The following is a 23309-nucleotide window of genomic DNA, read 5'->3' as shown; positions in this document are numbered from 1 at the left end:
TACAGGCTCAAAATGGCCAGAAACAAAGCACTTTCTTCTGAATCTCGTCAGTCTATTCTTGTTCTGAGAAATGAAGGCTATTCCTTGTGAGAAATTGTCAAGACACTGAATATCTCGCACAACGCTGTGTACTACTCTCTTCACAAAACAGCGCAAACTGGCTCTAACCAGAATAGAAAGAGGAGTGGGAGGCCCCGGTTCACAACTGAGCAAGAGGACAAGTACATTAGTGTCTAGTTTGAGAAACAGACGCCTCACAAGTTGAGGAACTGGCAACTTCATTAAATAGTACCCGCAAAACACCAGTCTCAACGTCAACAGTGAAGAGGCGACTCCGGGATGCTGGCCTTTCAGAAGAAAAGTCTTTGTTTCTGGCCATTTTGAGCCTGTAATCGAACCACGCAGCCGTTATACTGCTCAGAAAGGAGACACGTTCTGTCTCCTAGAGATGAACGTAATCCTAACCGACTTGCCAAAACTATAGTTTGTAAACAAGAAATTTGTGGAGTGGTTGAAAAACGAGTTTTAATGACTCCAACCTAACTGTATGTAAACTTCCGACTTCAACTGTATATACACATACACACAGTACCAGTCAGAAGTTTGGACACACCTACTCATTCTAGGGTTTTTCTTTATTTTTACTATTTTCTACATTGTAGAATCATAGTGAAGACATCAAAACAATGAAACAACACATATTGAATCATGTAATAACCAAAAGTGTTAAACAAATCAAAATATATTTGAGATTCTTTAAAGTAGCCACCCTTTGACTTGATGACAGCTTTGCACACTCTTGGCATTCTCTCAACCAGCTTCACCTGAAATGCTTTTCCAACAGTCTTGAAGGAGTTCCCACATGCTGTGCTCTTGTTTGCTGCTTTTCCTACACTCTGGGGTCCAACTCATCCCAAACCATCTCAATTGGGTTGAGGTCGGGTGATTGTGGAAGCCAGGCCATCTGATGCAGCACTCATCACTCTCCTTGGTCAAATAACCCTCACACAGCCTGGATGTGTGTTGGGTCATTGTCCTGTTGAAAAACAAATGATAGTCCCACTAAGCGCAAACCAGATGGGATGGAGTATCACTGCAGAATGCTGTGGTAGCCATGCTGGTTAAGTGTCCCTTGAATTCTAAATAAATCACAGACAGTGTCACCAGCAAAGCACCATCACACCACACCACCTCCATGCTCCACGGTGGGAACCACACATATGGAGATCATTCGTTCACCTACTCTGCGTCTCAGAAAGACACGAAGGTTGGAACCAAAACTCTCAAATTTGTACTCTTCAGACCAAAGGACAGATTTCCGTCAGTCTCATCTCCATTGCTCTTGTTTATTGGCCCAAGCAAGTCTCTTCTTATGGGGGTCCTTTTAGTAGTGGTTTCTTTGCAGCAATTCAACCATGAAGGCCTGATTCACGTGGTCTCCTCTGAACAGTTGATGTTGAGATGTGTCTGTTACTTGAACTCTGAAGCATTTATTTGGGCTGGTAACTCTAATGAACTTATCCTCTGCAGCAGAGGTAACTCTTGGTCTTTCCTGTGGCGTTTCTCATGAGAGCCAGTTTTATCATAGAGCTTGATGGTTTTTGCGACTGCACTTAAAGAAACTTTAAAAGTTCTTGAAATTTTCCAGATTGACTGATCTTCATGTCTTAAAGTAATGGACTATCGTTTCTTTTTGCTTCTTTGAGCTGTTCTTGCCATAATATGGACTTAGCCCTATTTGGTAAAAGACCATCTTCTTTATACCACCCCTACCTTGTCACAACACAACTGATTGGCTCAAACGCATTAAGAAGCAAAGAAATTCCACAAATTTAACTTTTAACAAGGCACACCTGGTAATTGAAATGCATTCCAGGTGACTACCTCATGAAGCTGGTTGAGAGAATGCCAAAAGTGTGCAAAGCTGTCATCAAGGCAAAGGGTGGCTTCTTTGAAGAATCTCAAATATTCTGATACTGGTACTTCTAGTTCTGGAAGAATAATATCCTACCAGGACATGACCAAACATTTTCCTCGGACTGCAAATAGACCAGACTTTGCTATAAATAGATGGTAGCATGAACCAGTAACGTGGTCTAGAGTCAGGTGCCTAATGACAACCAGGAGAGCCAAGGTTAGCATTCTAGAAGATTTGAGAATATTGCAGTGTTTTACGTTGATGTATCACCGTGTATTTATTGTCCAACAGGACCACGACCTCACTCTGACCCTCACGGCCGCCGTTACTCTCCGTACCACAAACACTCAGTGGCTGCTAGACCTGGTAGGGATTGTATTTTTTGTCAATGCTATTGTTATGTTGGTACTACAGTGTTATATTTGTATGTTCATTTTTCCTTCTACCCTCCTATGGCCCGACCCATAGGACCCCCACATACCTACGTGCACTATGGACCACTTGATCACTCCATCCCACTCCGACACCTGCCCCCTGGGGTGGCCCCATTCCCTCCTCATGTCGGCCCCAAAGACTTCCCTGTGCAGCCACAGGTCCCACATGGCCATGACTCTTCAGTGGGCCCCCAGCCCGGCGCTGGCCCCCAGGGCCAGGGGCAAGACTACAGCTCCCAGCAGGCAACAGCTGCCCCCGAGGACTCAGTCAGCTCTGCCATGGCAGAGCCTTAGACACCTACCAACCGTTAACGACCTGGCTACATTTAATCAACCACGATTCATCTCTTTATTTTTTCCTTTTTGTTTTTAATAGGCTGAAAATAAATATCATATGATATACTTGCAAACAACAGAAGTATCTAAAAAGTTAGTGTTCCTGTTAAAGCATCAGAAAATCAATGTCTTATGTTTCGTGTCTGAAATGTAATAATGACTTGAAGAGGAGTAGAACTGAGGCTTGTTACTCTGCAAGTCCTATTGTGCAATAACATTTCTATTGTATGACTGAGGATTTGAAGTTTTTGAAAGGGTATTATGTTGATTTTGTATTAATTTCACAATGTTATCATGGTTTCCTGTGGAAATTATTCAAAATAATTGGACCCCAAGCTTTTGGGTTGCTTGATCGATCATTTCAGAAGTACCATATTATCTTAACTCTTCCCCAAACTCTCTTCAGAATGAACTGAAAAGGAAAGTTGTTTAAAGTCAAAGATGTATTTGCTGTTCTTTGGATATTTTATTAATAAAACTGGTAAAAAGGTACTGGAGTTACTGTATCTATTGTTCATATGAAGCATATGACAACTTTTGTGATCCATTTTAGTTTGAAAGGAAATGTCTGACAGTGCATTTTGTTTTGTATGGGTAGCTGTATTACATGTGAAAAGCCAGTAATCACCCACTAACTGAACACCTGTCATATGACCTTCACATTTGTTTCTTTTTTTGTTCTTATGTTACATCAGGGATGCATCACATTTTTCTATTTATTTTCAATAAAAAGAAAATAACAACAAAAAATTGCACGTGACTAAAGACTATTTGCATTAAATGTATATCATTGCATGCTTTGGTTAGAAATGTTTTACTCTCTGTAGGTCCCAGAACGTTTCTTTGTACCCACCGACAATATTTACCTCTACCAAAACACTTGAGTGATTATTGGCATATCTGGAATGTTATGATGTACACTGTTATCGAGGCTGTCAAATTACTGTGTAGTGGGGCTCTGCTCTGCCTGTCACCAACATACTGTACACTGAAAGTGGTTCTGAGTGAATGACACAGGGAAAAGTAAGGGCATACAAGGGATTGATGAGTCTTATGCTATAGTCCAGGATTTCCCAAACTCAGTCCTTTTGCCCTAGCACTACAGTTGATTCTATTAATCAACTCATCAAGTTTAGATTATTTGAATCAGCTGTGTTGTGCTAGGGCAAAAACCAAAATGTGCACCAGGAGGGGGGGGGAGGGTGGGTCACGACCGAGTTTGCGAAACCCTGCTCTAGTCTACAGTAACAGTGCAGGTAGAAGGAACAGGGTTTGTCATCACGTTTTTCACATTGTTCCAGGTCTGAATTGACATTGTACATTTCTACAGTATGTGATGCCATAAATGGACTTACTGAAGGTTAATCATGATGACTAAGTGGATTTTCTATCAACACCCAACACTTGAATTTGCTCTTTGTATATGCTAACAATAACTGCTACAGTAATACCCATCTGTTTATTCCTGATTTAAGTGGGTAATTCTGGTATTTGCTATGGGCACTCCTGCAAAGACTTCACTAGTCTTACGCGGCAGTGGCTATGTTAGTGAGAATCAAATATGTGATTCATTATGACTAACTGATCTACGAATAATGAGTCGTTTATTTTATGATGCATGGTCATTTGTATATCAGTATCTTCTCAGTATTTTCTCATGCGAGGAATGACCTTCACAAGAGCTCTGAAGGTCATTGTTGCCTTACTTTTTACATAAAACTGCACAGATAGAGACTTTACTCTTACAGTAAATCACTGGCAAACTGTCATTTTCACTGTTTCAATATCTCGAAAGCATCTTGATGAGTTAAACGTAATACTCCACACTTGCATTGTTTCTGACTAAGACTTTGCTGTCAATATGGCCCTATATGTTGTTACATATCAAGGAAATGGGCCAATGTCAGGTCACTTCACTATACCAGTCTGGTACAAATACTCTTAAAGGGGCAGTGCAGTCAAAACGTGGTTTCCTGTGTTTTATATCTATTTCCACACTATGAGGTAAGAATAATACTGTGAAATTACGAAAATTATGATAATTCCGTTTTAGTGTAAGAGGTGTTTGAAAAGACTGCCTGAAATGTCTGCTTGTTTTGCATGGGTGGGGTTTTGGACCTGGTATAAGTTCATAGACCTATAACATAGAGAGTTTGCTCTCCTCTGCTAATAACAGCTAGATCTTTTTTTTGTTTTTTTGTTACACGTCCTTCGCGTTAGGTTTCTCCAATTAGGCCTGCCACTCAACCACTCCCAGACAGTCCTAGCAAGATTCTTACTTGAGAAAATTGCTTTTAGTTAAGAAGTTATTTCTGTTTATTTTTGACAATCTTTAATGAAAACAATTAGAGTAAGGTACTTCATTGTTACCCAGAAAAAAGGTACTTGAGATAAAAAGAAACAAGGAAAATCTAAATACCCCATAACATCAGAGATCCACCATATGTGACAGTAGTTTTCTGCATATGCTTTCACATTGACATCAAAGCATGATTCCCTCAAAAGTTCAAGTTATGCATGTAGTACAGCACTGTCTGCAATGAGGCCATATAAGCCCATCTTCACTGTTTCTATTCATATATACAGTATATACAGTGGGGCAAAAAAGTATTTAGTCAGCCACCAATTGTGCAAGTTCTCCCACTTAAAAAGATGAGAGAGGCCTGTAATTTTCATCATAGGTACACTTCAACTATGACAGACAAAATGAGAAAAAAAAATCCAGAAAATTACATTGTAGGATTTTTAATGAATTTATTTGCAAATTATGGTGGAAAATAAGTATTTGGTCACCTACAAACAAGCAAGATTTCTGGCTCTCACAGACCTGTAACTTCTTTAAGAGGCTCCTCTGTCCTCCACTCGTTACCTGTATTAATGGCACCTGTTTGAACTTGTTATCAGTATAAAAGACACCTGTCCACAACCTCAAACAGTCACACTCCAAACTCCACTATGGCCAAGACCAAAGAGCTGTCAAAGAACACCAGAAACAAAATTGTAGACCTGCACCAGGCTGAGAAGACTGAATCTGCAATAGGTAAGCAGCTTGGTTTGAAGAAATCAACTGTGGGAGCAATTATTAGGAAATGGAAGACATACAAGACCACTGATAATCTCCCTCGATCTGGGGCTCCACGCAAGATCTCACCCCGTGGGGTCAAAATGATCACAAGAACGGTGAGCAAAAATCCCAGAACCACACGGGGGAACCTAGTGAATGACCTGCAGAGAGCTGGGACCAAAGTAACAAAGCCTACCATCAGTAACACACTACGCCGCCAGGGACTCAAATCCTGCAGTGCCAGACGTGTCCCCCTGCTTAAGCCAGTACATCTCCAGGCCTGTCTGAAGTTTGCTAGAGAGCATTTGGATGATCCAGAAGAAGATTGGGAGAATGTCATATGGTCAGATGAAACCAAAATATAACTTTTTGGTAAAAACTCAACTCGTCGTGTTTGGAGGACAAAGAATGCTGAGTTGCATCCAAAGAACACCATACCTACTGTGAAGCATGGGGGTGGAAACATCATGCTTTGGGGCTGTTTTTCTGCAAAGGGACCAGGACAACTGATCCGGGTAAAGGAAAGAATGAATGGGGCCATGTATCGTGAGATTTTGAGTGAAAACCTCCTTCCATCAGCAAGGGCATTGAAGATGAAACGTGGCTGGGTCTTTCAGCATGACAATGATCCCAAACACACCGCCCGGGCAATGAAGGAGTGGCTTCGTAAGAAGCATTTCAAGGTCCTGGAGTGGCCTAGCCAGTCTCCAGATCTCAACTCCATAGAAAATCTTTGGAGGGAGTTGAAAGTCCGTGTTGCCCAGCAACAGCCCCAAAACATCACTGCTCTAGAGGAGATCTGCATGGAGGAATGGGCCAAAATACCAGCAACAGTGTGTGAAAAACTTGTGAAGACTTACAGAAAACGTTTGACCTCTGTCATTGCCAACAAAGGGTATATAACAAAGTCTTGAGATAAACTTTTGTTATTGACCAAATACTTAATTTCCACCATAATTTGCAAATAAATTCATAAAAAATCTTACAATGTGATTTTCTGGATTTTTCCCCCTCATTTTGTCTGTCATAGTTGAAATGTACCTATGACGAAAATTACAGGCCTCTCTCATCTTTTTAAGTGGGAGAACTTGCACAATTGGTGGCTGACTAAATACTTTTTTGCCCCACTGTATGTATGTTTAACATAATATGCCCCTCCTTCCTCCCTCTAGTCCCTGGGCCTCCAGCGGGAGTTAAGAGTGCAGCCGCCACCAGCTCCGTGGTGTTTGTGTCCTGGCTCCCTCCTCTCAAACTCAACGGCATCATCAGGAAGTACATTGTCTTCTGTTCCAACCTTCACCCCACGGTACGGAGCTCTATTATTATTAACACAGCTCTCACAGCAGCCTTGAATGCTCATTACAACACTGCCTCCAGTTCTCCCATTCTGGGCTGTATTAGAAAGTCCTGTAGGGAGAGAGAAAGCTCATGAAGATTACTCCCCTGTTCAAGTTGTATGATAAATACGTAGACGTGTAACCCCCTTCCCTTTCTCCTTCCCTCTCTTCAGGTGATGAGTGAATTTGAGGCTTCTCCTGATGTGTATTTCTACAGAGTGCCAAACCTGGCCTGCAACAGGAAGTACAGCATCTGGGTGGTTGTCGTGACAGCCGCTGGGCGAGGCAACAGCAGTGAGACCATCACAGTGGAACCTCGGGCCAAAGGTACGGGCTGCCTGTGTAACAGTGTAACTATTGAACGTTGGGAATCAAAACTGATGTTTCTGAAATATTAGTGATTGCAGTATGATGTTGATTGATATGACATCTAGGATATTGCTTGCATTCTGTTATTATTCATCATTGTTATCCATTGGAATAGAATGGTAAAGTCACAGGGATGCATGTGTGTAACCCCCCTAGCTCCTGCCAGGATCCTGACGTTCAACGGAACAGTGACTACACCCTGGATGAAGGACATCATTCTGCCCTGCAAGGCGGTCGGAGATCCACCCCCCACCATCAAGTGGCTGAAGGGAAAGTAAGTCAAGCCATAGAGATGTATAAAGATTGCAACGTTCTATCTGTGCCATTATTGCGTCTGTGCCAGCATTGTCAGCGCCATTGAGGCTATCTAAATTTTAAAGGAGTCCATTTTATTATTCTTTTGATGTTTGAAAAAAGTATCAAGCTAATATTGGTAACTTACCGCCATTGGCAATGCTGGAGTCTTGAACCAAATATTGTGTCATTCATTTGTTGTGGCCACTAGATGGCAGTTAAGCCATTTACAAACTAGGAAAACCAATTTGAAGAAGACAATGCTCTGATCATTGACTAATTGCTCTCAACTCATAGGAATCTCCACCCAGTTGACTACTTTAAAACGATGAAAGCCCTCAATGGCAATGTCCATGCAAAACCAGGTTATTTCCAAGTAATGATCTCTATACATCTCTATGGTCAAGGCCTATCTGTCACATGATTCAACACAATGTAGGTATGTCAAAATCGTAATCATGGTTTTACTATGATAACATTCTCTCAACAGCAAGGTACCCTGCCACTGTTCTGATTGATGGACGCTGCAGTGGCCAAAGCAACGGCAGCTTCATCATCTGGATAGTGAAATCAGAGGACTCTGGGAACTTAAGCTGTGTGGCCAGCAACAACTGGGGCTCTGCAGGTTCAAGGTGAGACAGAGAGAGAGATGTCCAAGGATATTTGTCCAAAACTGTCCAATACCAATTGGTACCAACTAGGGCTGTGGCCATGAATTTTTGTCTCACGGTAATTGATTGTTAATGAACATAAACACATTTAGCATCTCCCGGCTTCCATTAGCCTACAAGCCACTGATGCAGACCTTTGGAATGTCTCAAATGTAAAAAGTGTAATAAATCCATGTAATATATTCTAAACCACCACAATAAATCCATGATTTATTTTAGACAGGTCTAAAGAAACATGATATGAAGAAAATGTAGTCTATTTCAGAAGAACAGAATTACATACTCTGAGTTGTTCTTATATTAGACCCTGATCTGACTATGCCACTGTAACAGTATAACTTTAGTACGTCCCCTCGCCCCGACACGGGCGCGAACCAGGGACCCTCTGCACACATCAACAACTGACACCCACGAAGCGTCGTTACCCATCGCTCCACAAAAGCCGCGGCCCTTGCAGAGCAAGGTGCAACACTACTTCTAGGTTTCAGAGCAAGTGACGTAACTGATTGAAACGCTACTAGCGCGTACCCGCTAACTAGCTAGCCATTTCACATCCGTTACACTCACCCCCCTTTCAACCTCCTCCTTTTCCGCAGCAACCAGTGATCCGGGTCAACAGCATCAATGTAACAGTATAACTTTATGGCGTCCCCTCGCCCCGACCCGGGCGCGAACCAGGGACCCTCTGCACACATCAACAACGGTCGCCCACGAAGCATCGTTACCCATCGCTCCACAAAGGCCGCGGCACCAATGTAACAGTATAACTTTAGTACGTCCCCTCGCCCCGACACGGGCGTGAACCAGGGACCCTCTGCACACATCAACAACTGACACCCACGAAGCGTCGTTACCCATCGCTCCACAAAAGCCGCGGCCCTTGCAGAGCAAGGTGCAACACTACTTCTAGGTTTCAGAGCAAGTGACGTAACTGATTGAAACGCTACTAGCGCGTACCCGCTAACTAGCTAGCCATTTCACATCCGTTACACCACATGGCTGTGGGCTACACTAGTTAATTTAGCAGACAAGAATTCCATAGGTATTATTTTATAGTATGAAGAATACAATTGAACAAAGCTGAATAAAATAGAAAGGATATTTTCCCCAAACAATTTCTGAATGAGTGCGCACACGCACTCAAATCTGTGTTGAGCGGTTCACAAAAAAACAGCTCCTACTATATGCTTAATTTAGAGTTATTTATGCAACTTTAGTCGTGACTCAAACGTTGGGCTATACAATGGATTTGGAAAACATTCAGACCCCTTCACTTTTTCCAAATATTCTTACGTTACAACCTTATTCTAAAATTGATTAAATCATTTCCCCCCTCATCAATCTACACACAATACCCCATAATGATAAAGCAAAAACAGTAAAAGAAAAAACGGAAATATGACATTTACATAAGTATCCAGACCCTTTATTGAGTACTTTGCTGAATCACCTATGGCAGCGATTACAGCCTTGAGTCTTCTTGGGTGTGACGCAACAAGCTTGGCACACCTGTTTTTGTGGAGTTTCTCCCATACTTCTCTGCAGATCCTCTCAAGCTCTGTCAAGTTGGATGGGGAGCGGCGCTGCACAGCTATTTTCAGGTCTCTCTAGAGATGTTTGATCGGGTTCAAGTCCGGGCTCTGGCTGGGCCATTCAAGGACATTTAGAGACTTGTCCCAAAGCCACTCCTGCATTGTCTTGGCTGTGTGCTTAGGGTCGTTGTCCTGTTGGAAGGTGAACCTTCGCCCCATTCCGAGGTCCTGAGTGCTCTGTAGCAGGTTTTCATCAATGATCTCTCTGTACTTTGTCTGTTCACCTTTCCCTCAATTCTGACTAGTCTCCCAGTCCCTGCTGCTGAAGAACATCCCCACCGCATGATGCTGCCACCACCATGCTTCACCGTAGGGATGGTATTGGCCAGGTGATGAACGGTGCCTGGTTTTCACCAGATGTGACGCTTGGCATTCAGGCCAAAGAGAATCTTGTTACTCATGGTCTGAGAGTCCTTTAGGTGCCTTTTGGCAAACTCCAAGCGGGCTGTCATGTGCCTTTTACTGAGGAGTGGCTTCCATCTGGCCACTGTAACATAAAGGCTTGATTGGTGGAGTGCTGCAGAGATGGTTGTCCTTCTGGAAGTGTCTCCAGAAGGGGTTCATGGTCACCTCCCTGACCCTTCTCCCCCGATTATACAGTTTGGCCGGGCAGCCAGGTCTAGGAAGAGTCTTGGTGGTTCCAAACTTCTTCCATTTAAGGATGGAGGCCACTGTGTTCTTGGGGACCTTCAATGCTGCAGAAATATTTTCGTACCCTTCCCCAGATCTGTGCATCAACACAATCCTGTCTCGGAGCTCTACTGACAATTCCTTCGGCCTCATGGCTTGGTTGTTGCTCTGATATGCACTGTCAACTGTGGGACCTTATATTAGACAGGCGTGTGCCTTTCAAAATCATTTCCAATCAATTTAATTAACCACAGGTGGTCTCCAAGGAAGTTGTAGAAACATCTCAAGGATGATCAATGGAAACAGGGTGCACCTCAATTTCGAGTCTCATAACAAAAGGTCTGAATACTTAGGGAATTAAGGTATTTGTGTTTTTTATTTTTAATACATTTAGGAAAAACCATGATGTGACTATAATGATGATTTGAAAGAAGTTGCATGAAAGGCATGAGCTCTGCCTAGTTTCTTGCGCAGGCTGCACACACTTCATCAGTCTCTCATTGACATTTTGACAAGCACTTACTGCCTTGAATTATGCCTCGAATTTCCCAGCAGCATCCACCTTATGTGACTGTAACCCCCCTAGAAAATCCATGCCTTTTGCGGCCAGTGGCTTTTATGCCCTGGGCTGAATATAATAACTATTATTCCCTTCTACCGGCTGCATGCTCTGAAGCAGCTCTCACTCACATGGCTCTCTCAGATATATACATTCTTATTAGCCAATGCCCGTCATGTGATCTGGTCCTCCTCACAGCCATCTCAGCTCTGAAGTAGGCTATAAGTGAAGACAGACACAGCGTGTCCTTATCAAATTCTGAGGCGCATATTGAAGATGTTAGAAGAACTGTCCACATTTACTTTTCGTCAGCCAACAAGATGAGTAGGCCTAACAAACAGCAAAAGCACTAGCCTATGTCAATCTACTATCCCCCATAGTACAGAAATTGACCTATTCTATTGGTCAACTTGTCCTACTGTACGAGAAATAAATACTCCATACATAGTCTGGGACAGTTGTGGGATGCGATAGATCCCAAATTAATACAACCACTCGCATCCCCAAAAATATTTTAAAAGCAACGAGGCTGATTAAACAGAACATTTAGCTTAAAATGTTTATGAACTATTTGGCAATTTCTTCACATTATACATACAGCAATGGGAACATGGCAGTCGGCTATAAGCACAATTGTTCCAAAATGCAATCAATTAGAAAACCATTCTCAAAAGTGACCGCAAATGCGCTATGCATGTAATGCTATATTATGATGCATTATAAAGGTGCATTTTAATGCTGAAAATGATCTTCCCCAAACTTGAAACTCACACACTGCCTACGTATGCCAGTTAGGCTCTACACATGTAGTAAAGAAGATTAATGGGATTCATTTTAAGAAGTTATTTCACGACTTTAGTTGTGATACAAACATTATCAAAACATATAGGCCTATGGGCCAGGCTACATGAGGTGTGCGACTATGATATGAAAAATGTGATGTTTCTTGCCTTACTGCACACAAGCTGGGCATCATTCCCTTGTGATAATAGGCTAATATTCTCACCCATCAGACTATTCTTGATTTAATGTTGTCTTTACATAGGCTATACTAAATAATATATGTGAAATTAGTTTTGATTTACGATGGACCATTATCATGCACCTGTCACGGAACAGTGGCAGGGGATAAAAATACATGAAATCTATGTATTTAAATAGTGAATGGAGGATGCTTTTCCCTGATTCATTTACATGCCAGCCAGGTAGACTATACTCCTGTTGTAAAGCAAAGCAATGAGCTTAATATTAGGAAAGTTGAGAAATAAATATAGTAGGCCTAGCCTATACTGTAGAAAGCTGATGGTATCCTCCTCTCTTTAATAGAGGCCATCAAACTCTGTTTTCCCACTCTATTGCATAGCCTATAGAAATGTTGTGCAACATGAGGTCATCGGCTCTCATGAAGTGTTTATTATAATTTGTTTTATTACACTTGCATTGATGTAAGAGTGATTAGAGGGACAATAGAGTGCTGAGTACCAGGCAGTTAGTTTGGTAGGCTACTAATGACCATCAGCAGCATCAGAGCTTGGAGAAGCCCATTTACCGTGACAAAACAGTCAAGTGGAATTTGACTGCGGTCATGACTAGTGACTGCCGTTGTGGCAATATGGTCACCCTAACAACCCTACTCATTCTTCCTTATTTCAACTCCAAATCCATTACTGGTGTGCGTGGCCAAAGATTTCTACATGTATGTTCATGTCATCTGACCAAAGCACTGGTTCCAATATAAGTGCCAATGCAGTTTAGCAAACTCTAGGTGTTTACATTTGTTGTATGAAATGACAATATATTTTTTTGGCCACGCCCAACAGTGGTGGGTTTGGCATCGAAATAAAGATGCATAAGCAGAAAAGAACCCCATACCTATTTTGGGGGTGGATCTTTGATGTTATGGGGCTATTTTGCTTCCACTGGTCCTGGGGCCTTTGTTAAAGTCAACGGCATCATGAACTCTACCCAGTACCAGGAAGTGTTTGCCAAAAAGCTGCTTACCTCTGCCAGGAGGCTGAAACTTGGCTGCAAGTGGATCTTCCAGCAAGACAATAATTCCAAGGAAACATCAAAATCCACAAAGAAATGGTTAATTGACCACAAAATCCCAATTTTGCATTGGCCATCTCAGTCTCCGGAAGTGAACCCAATTGAAGTCCTGTGGTTTGAATTGAAGAGGGCAGTTCATAAGCTCAGACGAAGGATATCAAGGATCTGGAAACATTCTGTATGGAGGAATAGTCTAAGATCCCTCCCAATGTGTTCTCGAATCTCATCAAACATTTTAGAAAAAGGCTCAGTGTCATTAACCTCGCAAGATGAGGCATTGAAAACTGAGTTGTCAATAATTTTGACCCTTATGTTTTTGAGATTTGTTTTACTATGTTAAACAAAATCTCTTTCTCTGAGCTTTTGCATTAGTACAACATTATATAAGTCCCCAATTTGTTTCAGCATACAATATACAGTGGCTTGCGAAAGTATTCACCCCCTTTGGCAGTTTTCCTATTTTGTTGCCTTACAACCTGGAATTAAAATAGATTTTTGGGGGGGTTTGCATCATTTGATTTACACAACATGCCTACCACTTTGAAGATGCAAAATATTTTTTATTGTGATACAAACAAGAAATAAGACAAAAAAACGGAAAACTTGAGCATGCTTAACTATTCACCTATAAGCTTGGCACATCTAGCCACTGGGATTTTTGCCCATTCTTCAAGGCAAAACTGCTGCAGCTCCTTCAATTTGGATGGGTTCCATTGTGTTTCCCCTTAAACCACTCGAGTGTTGCTTTAGCAGTATGCTTAGGGTCATTGCCCTGCTGGAAGGTGAACCTCCGTCCCAGTCTCAAATCTCTGTAAGACTGAAACAGGTTTCCCTCAAGAATTTCCCTCTATTTAGCATAATTTCTTAAATTCTGACCAGTTTCCCAGTCCCTGCTGATGAAATACATCCCCACAGCATGATGCTGCCACCACCATGCTTCATTGTGGGGATGTATTCTCGGGGTGATGAGAGGTGTTAGGTTTGCGCCAGACATAGCGTTTTCCTTGATGCTCAAAAAGCTCAATTTTTGTCTTATCTGACCAGAGTACCTCCTTCCATATGTTTGGGGAGTCTCCCACATGCCTTTTGGTGAGCACCAAATGTGTTTGCTTATTTTTTTCTGGCCACTCTTCCGTAAAACCCAGCTCTCTGGAGTGTGCGGCTTAAAGTGGTCCTATGGACAGATACTCCAATCTCCGCTGTGGAGCTTTGCAGCTCCTTCAGCGTTATCTTTGGTCTCTTTGTTGCCTCTCTGATTAATGCCCTCCTTGCCTGGTCTGTGAGTTTTGGTGGGCGGCTCTCTCGGCAGGTTTGTTGTGGTGCCATATTCTTTCCATTTTTTAATAATGGATTTAATGGTGCTCCGTGGGATGTTCAAAGTTTCCAACCCTGATCTGTAATTCTCCACAACTTTGTCCTTGACCTGTTTGGAGCGCTCCTTGTGTGTAGTGCCGCTTGCCTGGTGGTGTTGCAGACTCTGGGGCCTTTCAGAACAGGTGTATATATACTGAGATCATGTGACAGATCATGTGACACTTAGATTGCACACAGGTGGACTTTATTTAACTAATTATGTGACTTCTGAAGGTAATTGGTTGCACCAGATCTTATTTAGGGGCTTCATAGCAAAGGGGGTGAATACATATGTGCGCACCACTTTTCCGTATTTATTTTAAAAAATAAATAATTTGAAACAAGTCTTTTTCATTTCACTTCACCAATTTGGATTATTTTGTGTATGTCCATTACATGAAATCCAAATAAAAATCAATTTAAATTAGGAAAAACACCAAGGGGGAAAAATACTTTTGCAAGGCACTGTATCTCAGTATTTGTATTATTTATTTTATAGTCTTTTTTGCTCATCTTTATCAAGGGATCCAATAATTCTGGACCTGATTCACTGTTTCCAACTGGCTAAATTATTGGGATTTGGAAGGCAGCGTAGCGATGACCCTTCTAAAACATTCAATAGCCAATCAAATATTCATCACAGTGTTCAGGGAAAAACTCCCAGTTAGTTACGGATTAAGCAAATTGTTTGCAAGTAAGGAGAGCTCTAACAACCATGAGTAAGAAGGAGGAGGACGGAATTGAATAAGGATAATTAATCAATTAGGATTATTGCTCATTGGGATGGTAACACTGTAGAGGGGAGGGAAGGCAACATAGGAGTGGTGCACCTCATTCTGAAGAATATGCAATTTTTTTGAGTTCCAGAGGGATATGACCGAGTCCCCATGCTACCCTGCAGGGCTATGCTAATGCCATCCATCAAAGATAGTCTAGTGGCTTACAATAACAACATGCCATGCTTGATACATACCTGCAGGTAATTTACCCGCTTTCTAATATTTTGACATATGCACTTGTCCGCACAGAATGTTTATTTAAATTCAATGTACATTGTTACACAGTAGATCATAGCCTGAGGGTGCCATGCAGATAAGAAAAATGCATTTATATTATAATGTGGTGAAATCATCTTCTATTCTACATGGAGAAACCCTGATAAATACAGAAGGGACGGTGGAGGTAAAAAGCAGAATAAATACATTAATACATTCCCTAACACATTACACAAGCTACACACCATGGATGGACAAAATGGCGGTACAGAAAACCGATCTTCAGAACTTTGCAATTTATTGGTACATCAATCAAATAATAGGTTACGTATGCAGTTTCAGAGACATGTCAGTGATCGACAGGCTTCTGCCTTTCTTTTCCCCCCCCCGACCCCACCCCTTGAGTTCGTATGGTATGAATATGTATACATGCAAATGACACCACGCCAAGCCACCCCTGCCAGGTCTCCACAGCTACAGGGAAACCCTGCGGTCACTATGACTTGTCGTCAGTCTTCTTCTTAGTCTGAAACTTCCGGAACTGTGATTGGATGGCGACGGCCGCCTTCTCAGTCTCCGGGGCGTCCATGTCGATGTCAAAGTCCTCTGCTGGGACTTCCTGGGACTTCTTGGATGCATCTGGAGGAAGAGGAAATGAGGCTTGTGACTCACTGGGCTCCACAGAGTGGTGCTCCACTAGTACTCTGGGTTCCTGCAACTGGGAGACCCTCTGAATACACAATACAAGATACACACGTACAGTAGAATCCTATGTTTAGTTTTTTTGCCCTAGTACTACACAGCTGATGAAAAAAATCAACTCATCATCAAGCTTTTCATTTTTATTTGAATCAGCTGTGTAGTGCTAGGGCAAAAAACTAAACGTGCACCCAGGGGGGGCCCCAAGACCGAGTTTGGGAAACCCTGATCTAAAGCACAATAATGCATACCAAAAGAAAGGGTACCACAATTGTTTTCATTGAAAACAACATGGTCCAGAAGATTATAATTTCCCCTGTAGCTCTCAGGCCTTCATTATGGAAGGGATGGCCATGCAATTCCAGGGGGTGAACAAACAGTGGTTTTCCATGCCTGAGGAGAAGGAACACATTGATCTGCTGTAGCTAATCCCCAGTTCTCTCTATAGACAGACTCAGCTCACACTTCTAACCAGTGGTGTGAGCCAATCATCTCACAACAGGAAATGTTAAAATGGATAAGTAGTGACTTTCTGTGCCAAAGTATTGAGCAGTTTATGAATTAAAAGTTTAAATATACACTACCGTTCAAAAGTTTGAAGTCACTTACAAATGTCCTTGTTTTTAAAAGAAAAGCAATTTTTTTGTCCATTAAAATAACATCAAATTGATCAGAAATACAGTAGACATTGTTAATGTTGTAAATGACTATTGTAGCTGGAAACGGCAGATTTTAAAAGGAATATCTACATAGGCGTACAGAGGCCCATTATCAGCAACCATCACTCCTGTGTTCTAATGGCACATTGTGTTAGCTAATCCAAGTTTATCATTTTAAAAGGCTAATTGATCATTAGAAAACCCTTTTGAAATTATGTTAGCACAGCTGAAAACTGTAGTTCTGATTAAAGAAGCAATAAAACTGGCCTTCTTTAGACCAGTTGAGTATCTGGAGCATCAGCATTTGTGGGTTCGATTACAGGCTCAAAATAACCAGAAACAAATAACTTTCTTCTGAAACTCATCAGTCTATTCTTGTTCTGAGAAATGAAGGCTATTCCATGCGAGAAATTGCCAAGAAACTGAAGATCTCGTACAACGCTGTGTACTACTCCCTTCACAAAACAGCACAAATTGGCTCTAACCAGAATAGAAAGAGGAGTGGGATGCCCCGGTGCACAACTGAGCAAGAGGACAAGTACATTAGAGTGTCTCGTTTGAGAAACAGACGCCTCACAAGTCCTCAACTGGCATCTTCATTAAATAGTACCCGCAAAACACCAGGCTCAACGTCAACAGTGAAGAGGCGACTCCAGGATGCTGGCCTTCTAGGCTGAGTTCCTCTGTCCAGTGTCTGTGTTCTTCTGCACATCTTAATCTTTCATTTTTATTGGCCAGTCTGAGATATGTTTTTTCTTTGCAACTCCGCCTAGAAGGCCAGTATCCCGGAGTTGCCTCTTCACTGTTGACGTTGAGACTGGTGTTTTGTGGGTACTACAATATGGATTGATTAAGATTTTCTTTGGTGAACAACTTTTTATTTAGTTTGTCATTTTTTCAATGGCCATTACACAGGTATAGGTATAATATTCAGACTAATATCAAATCATATATTCCGTTATCATAATTTCTGTTCATATGTTTCCATATATATTTTTCTACTAATTTTATAATAATACAATACATTCAGGTAACTTGCACCTTCCCATCTGCCACAGCAGACACTGCTAGTACTCAATTACAGTAGCTACTGTGGGTCTCTACTCAGGAAAAAGATTACACACTCTCTAATGCGTCAAAGAAGTCGCCGGCTTCTGGGACTGCCTTGCAGGTGTAGCATAACACCAGGTTAAGCTCATGCGCATTACAGTGGATATACGGTATATCACTTCTGGGTGATTGGCATGGAAATGGGCCTGTACACCAACAACAGCCCTGCTCATGACAGACGCACCATCATAGGCCTGAGCCACACACTGCAGATTCTCAAGGCCATTTGACAACAGCATTTGCTCTATTGCTTCAGACTCTGCATCAAAGCCGTTCAGCTTTTTTAGCTCCAGGAAACGTTCCTTTAGTGCAGGGATCGGCAACAGAGTGACTTCTTTGGGCCTCCCAAAGTAATACATTTAGGAAATCTTGTCGCAAGGATTCCCATGAATAAAAAAGAGACATACAGTATCATCGTTTCTCAATGTACTTAAGGTATGAAGGTATTAAGGTATTATTGTTATTTCCATATGCAATCTCTTTTTGGGCTTAGTTCTGTTCAATTTGCAGTGTACAAACGATTATAATTATGTTCCGGCCCCCCAACCATCCAATCCAACAAAAATCGGCCCATGGCCGAAGTCAAATGTCACAACACGATCTAAACCGCTCTGGTGACAAACTTTTTGCTGGTCTCCATTCGCCCACATGGCTATTGGCTGCACTTTGCTTCCACCAAAAATATCGTGAAGATTGCCCATTATTTTGTTTTTGAAAGGACCCAAAAAATGTAGGCAGCGGGAGAACCTATTCATGTAAAAAACATACTTTGTAGGCTAACTCATCTGAGATGCTAGCTAGCTAACTAACTTTACACACTGTTTGGCTAAGTGAGGTAAATGTCATCAGATACCTAGCTAATAAGAAGTTAGCTATCTTGATGTAATCATTGTAAATTAAAAACAGTCTCTAAATGCATTCATAGATAACAGCCATGGAAGAGGGTGTGGGTCACCTAAATCATCTTCTTCCCTACCAGTTGCCACTGGCTGCTGCTGTTCTAAGTGCTCCACTGGCCTGCTGTTTTCATCTGTCCTCCTATTTGGCTCATCTGTAAGGTAGCAAGGTCGAGGTGCAACATGTAATTAGTTTGTTTTAAAGTTACTGTATATTGACACGACCAGGGTAACTCAACTGTAATGAAAAATGCAAGTGTGCATAACAGAGCGACAACTCCAAACATGAAAGATGTGAGACTTTTAGATTACATAACATTTGAGGACACATAACGTAAAGGACAATTCCACCACTTTAAACTGTTATTATGCTGTTAGTTTATTAGAATACCATAAACTATCAAAATAAAGAAAATCGCACACTCCATGTGTAATCTCCCAGCAATTTAATGGGTATTTACCAACGTTTCGGCATCACTGTTTTTTATTTTTATTTCACCTTTATTTAACCAGGTAAGCTAGTTCAGAACAAGTTCTCATTTACAACTGCGACCTGGCCAAGATAAAGCAAAGCAGTGTGACAGAAACAACAACACAGAGTTACATGGAATAAACAAGCGTACAGTCAACACAATAGAAAAAAAGAAAGTCTATATACAGTGTGTGCAAATGGCATGAGGAGGTATGGCAATAAATAGGCCATAGTAGCAAAGTAATTACAATTTAGCAGATTAACACTGGAGTGATTGATGAGCAGATGATGGTGTGTAAGTAGTGATACTGGTGTGCAAAAGAGCAGCAAAGTAAATAAAAACAATATGGGGATGAGGTAGGTAGATTGGGTGGGCTATTTACAGGTGGACTATGTACAGCTGCAGCGATCAGTTAGCTGCTCAGATAGCTGATGTTTAAAGTTAGTGAGGGAAATGTAAGTCTCCAGCTTCAGCGATTTTTGCAATTCGTTCCAGTCACTGGCAGCAGAGAACTGGAAGGAAAGGCTGCCAAAGTAGGTGTTGGCTTTGGGGATGACCAGTGAGATATACCTGCTGGAGCGCGTGCTACGGGTGGGTGTTGTTATCGTGACCAGTGAGCTGAGATAAGGCGGAGCTTTACTTAGCATAGACTTGTAGATGACCTGAAGCCAGTGGGTCTGGCGACGAATACGTAGCGAGGGCCAGGCGACTAGAGCATACAGGTCGCAGCGGTGGGTGGTATAAGGCGCTTTGGTAACAAAACGGATGGCACTGTGATAGACTGCATCCAATTTGCTGAGTAGAGTATAGGAAGCTATTTTGTAGATGACATCGCCGAAGTCGAGGATCAGTAGGATAGTCAGTTTTAGTAGGGTAAGTTTCGCAGCTTGAGTGAAGGAGGCTTTGTTGCGAAATAGAAAGCCAATTCTAGATTTGATTTTGGATTGGAGATGTTTGATATGAGTCTGGAAGGAAAGTTTACAGTCTAGCCAGACACCTAGGTATTTGTAGTTGTCCACGTATTCTAGGTCAGAACCGTCCAGAGTAGTGGTGCTAGTCGGGCGGGCGGGGGCAGCGAACGGTTGAAAAGCATGCATTTGGTTTTGCTAGAGTTTAAGAACAGTTGGAGGCCGCGGAAGGAGTGTTGTATGGCATTGAAGCTCATTTGGAGATTAGTTAACACAGTGTCCAAAAAAGGGCCAGATGTATACAGAATGGTGTCGTCTGCGTAGAGGTGGATCAGGGAATCACCCGCAGCAAGAGCGACATCGTTGATATATACAGAGAAAAGAGTCGGCATGAGAATTGAACCCTGTGGTACCCCCATTGAGACCGCCAGAGATCCGGACAACAGGCCCTCCGATTTGACACACTGAACTCTATCTGCGAAGTAGTTGGTGAACCAGGCGAGGCAGTCATTTGAGAAACCAAGGCTATTGAGTCTGCCAATAAGAGTACGGTGATTGACAGAGTCGAAAGCCTTGGCCAGGTCGATGAAGACAGTTGCACAGTATTGTCTTTTATCGATGGCGGTTATGATATCGTTTAATACCTTGAGCGTGGCTGAGGTGTACCCGTGACCAGCTCGGAAACCGGTTTGCACAACGGAGAAGGTACGGTGGGATTCCAAATGGTCAGTGATCTGTTTATTAACTTGGCTTTCAAAGACATTAGAAAGGTAGGGCAGGATGGATATAGGTCTGTAACAGTTTGGGTCTAGAGTGTCACCCCCTTTGAAGAGGGGGATGACCGTGGCAGCTTTCCAATCTTTAGGGATCTCGGACGAAATGAAAGAGAGGTTGAACAGACTGGTAATAGGGGTTGCAACAATGGCGGCGGATAATTTTAGAAAGAGAGGGTCCAGATTGTCTAGCCCAGCTGATTTGTACGGGTCCAGGTTTTGCAGCTCTTTCAGAACATTTGCGATCTGAATTTGGGTGAAGGAGAAGCTGGGGAGGCTCGGGCACGTAGCTGCGAGGGGTGCGGAGCTGTTGGCCGGGGTTGGGGTAGCCAGGAGGAAAGCATGGCCAGCCGTAGAGAAATGCTTATTGACATTTTCGATTATCATGGATTTATCGGTGGTGACCGTGTCGCCTAGCCTCAGTGCAGTGGGCAGCTGGGAGGAGGTGCTCTTGTTCTCCATGGACTTTACAGTGTCCCAAAACCTTTTGGAGTTAGAGCTACAGGATGCAAATTTCTGTTTGAAAAAGCTAGCCTTTGCTTTCCTGACTGACTGTGTGTATTGGTTCCTGACTTCCCTGAACAGTTGCATATCGCGGGGACTATTCGATGCTAATGCAGTCCGCCACAGGATGTTTTTGTGCTGGTCAAGGGCAGTCAGGTCTGGAGTGAACTAAGGGCTATATCTGTTCTTAGTTCAATTTTTTTTTAAATGGTGCATGCCTTTTTAAGATGGTAAGGAAATTACTTTTAAAGAACGACCAGGCATCCTTGACTGACGGGATGAGGTCAATATCCTTCCAGGATACCTGGGCCAGGTCGATTAGAAAGGTCTGCTCACAGAAGTGTTTTAGGGAGCGTTTGACAGTGATGAGGGGTGGTCGTTTGTGTTATGCTGGTGAATGAGGACCCAAAAGCGACGTAATAGTAACAGAGTCTTTATTCCAGTATTAAACAAATAATGATTCTCCTGGATATTATCAATGGTCAATCCAAAACAGGAAACTGAAATCCTCTCGTCAATAGAGAGGAACGACTGGAGACGCGACCACAGACTGCAGGTCGCTTCAGGAAGGCACTGGCCGTAGCTGACATAGACACCTGCTCACACGCAGCATCTGAAGAAGGCAAAGAACACGACAGGGCGGAACAAGGACACAGGAACAGCAAACATCAAACAAGAATCCGACAAGGACAGAAGCGGAAAACAGAGGGAGAAATATGGACTCTAATCAGAGGGCAAAATAGGGGACAGGTGTGAAAGAGTAAATGAGGTCGTTAGGAGAATGAGAAACAGCTGGGAGCAGGAACGGAACGATAGAGAGAGAGAGCGGGAGAGGGAGAGAGGGAGGAGGAGAGAGAGAGAGAGAAAGAGGGAAAGAACCTAATAAGACCAGCAGAGGGAAGCACAGGGACAAGACATGATCAAAGACAAAACATGACAGTACCCCCCCACTCACCGAGCGCCTCCTGGCGCACTCGAGGAGGAACCCTGGCGGCAACGAAGGAAATCATCAATCAACGAACGGTCCAGCACGTCCCGAGATGGAACCCAACTCCTCTCCTCAGGACCGTAACCCTCCCAATCCACTAAGTACTGGTGACCACGTCCCCGAGAACGCATGTCCATGATCTTCCGTACCTTGTAAATAGGAGCGCCCTCGACAAGGACGGGGGGGGGGGGAGGGAAGACGAACGGGGGCGCGAAGAAAAGGCTTGACACAAGAGACATGGAAGACAGGGTGGACGCGACGAAGATGTTGCGGAAGAAGCAGTCGCACAGCGACAGGATTGACGACCTGAGAGACACGGAACGGACCAATGAACCGTGGAGTCAACTTGCGAGAAGCTGTCGTAAGGGGAAGGTTACGAGTGGAAAGCCACACTCTCTGACCGCGACAATACCTAGGACTCTTAATCCTACGTTTATTGGCGGCTCTCACAGTCTGCGCCCTGTAACGGCAAAGTGCAGACCTGACCCTCCTCCAGGTGCGCTCACAACGTTGGACAAAAGCCTGAGCGGAGGGAACGCTGGACTCGGCGAGCTGGGACGAGAACAGAGGAGGCTGGTACCCAAGACTACTCTGAAACGGAGATAGACCGGTAGCAGACGAAGGAAGCGAGTTGTGAGCGTACTCAGCCCAGGGGAGCTGTTCTGCCCAAGACGCAGGGTTTCGAAACGAAAGGCTGC

The 23309-nt window shown here is 42.9% G+C and overlaps 2 protein-coding genes across 2 annotated transcripts in view; one reads left to right on the top strand and one right to left on the bottom strand.

The window, feature by feature from the left end:
- Positions 1-6841: 6841 nt before the first annotated feature.
- LOC139549639 (cell adhesion molecule DSCAM-like) lies at positions 6842-8388 on the top strand. Its single transcript, XM_071360311.1, has 5 exons — positions 6842-7058; positions 7263-7416; positions 7615-7732; positions 8050-8117; positions 8243-8388. The coding sequence occupies exons 1-5, from the start codon at positions 6888-6890 to the stop codon at positions 8386-8388; spliced, it is 657 nt and encodes a 218-aa protein (XP_071216412.1). The 5' UTR covers positions 6842-6887.
- A 7237-nt stretch (positions 8389-15625) lies between these two features.
- LOC139549324 (calmodulin regulator protein PCP4-like) overlaps positions 15626-23309 on the bottom strand; it is a 54630-nt gene continuing 46946 nt past the window's right edge. Inside the window, exon 3 of the mRNA XM_071359693.1 lies at positions 15626-16240. Within this exon, the coding sequence (XP_071215794.1) occupies positions 16098-16240 (143 nt within the window). The 3' untranslated portion in view covers positions 15626-16097. The remainder of the gene's footprint in view (positions 16241-23309) is intronic.

The sequence above is a fragment of the Salvelinus alpinus genome, chromosome 22 (assembly GCF_045679555.1).
Source record: "Salvelinus alpinus chromosome 22, SLU_Salpinus.1, whole genome shotgun sequence".
In the NCBI taxonomy this organism is placed as follows: domain Eukaryota; kingdom Metazoa; phylum Chordata; class Actinopteri; order Salmoniformes; family Salmonidae; genus Salvelinus; species Salvelinus alpinus.
Note: the sequence above shows the minus strand (reverse complement) of the source record. Positions and strands in the feature narration are given on the sequence as shown.

What these genes read in the sequence shown, in the direction of transcription:
- LOC139549639 (XM_071360311.1), top strand. Translation starts at nt 6,888, where the DNA reads ATGTTTAACATAATATGCCCCTCCTTCCTCCCTCTAGTCCCTGGGCCT. An exon ending in ATCAAGTGGCTGAAGGGAAA is followed by an intron (nt 7,733 to 8,049) that starts GTAAGTCAAGCC and finishes CTCAACTCATAG; the next exon opens with GAATCTCCACCCAGTTGACT. An exon ending in CAATGTCCATGCAAAACCAG is followed by an intron (nt 8,118 to 8,242) that starts GTTATTTCCAAG and finishes TTCTCTCAACAG; the next exon opens with CAAGGTACCCTGCCACTGTT.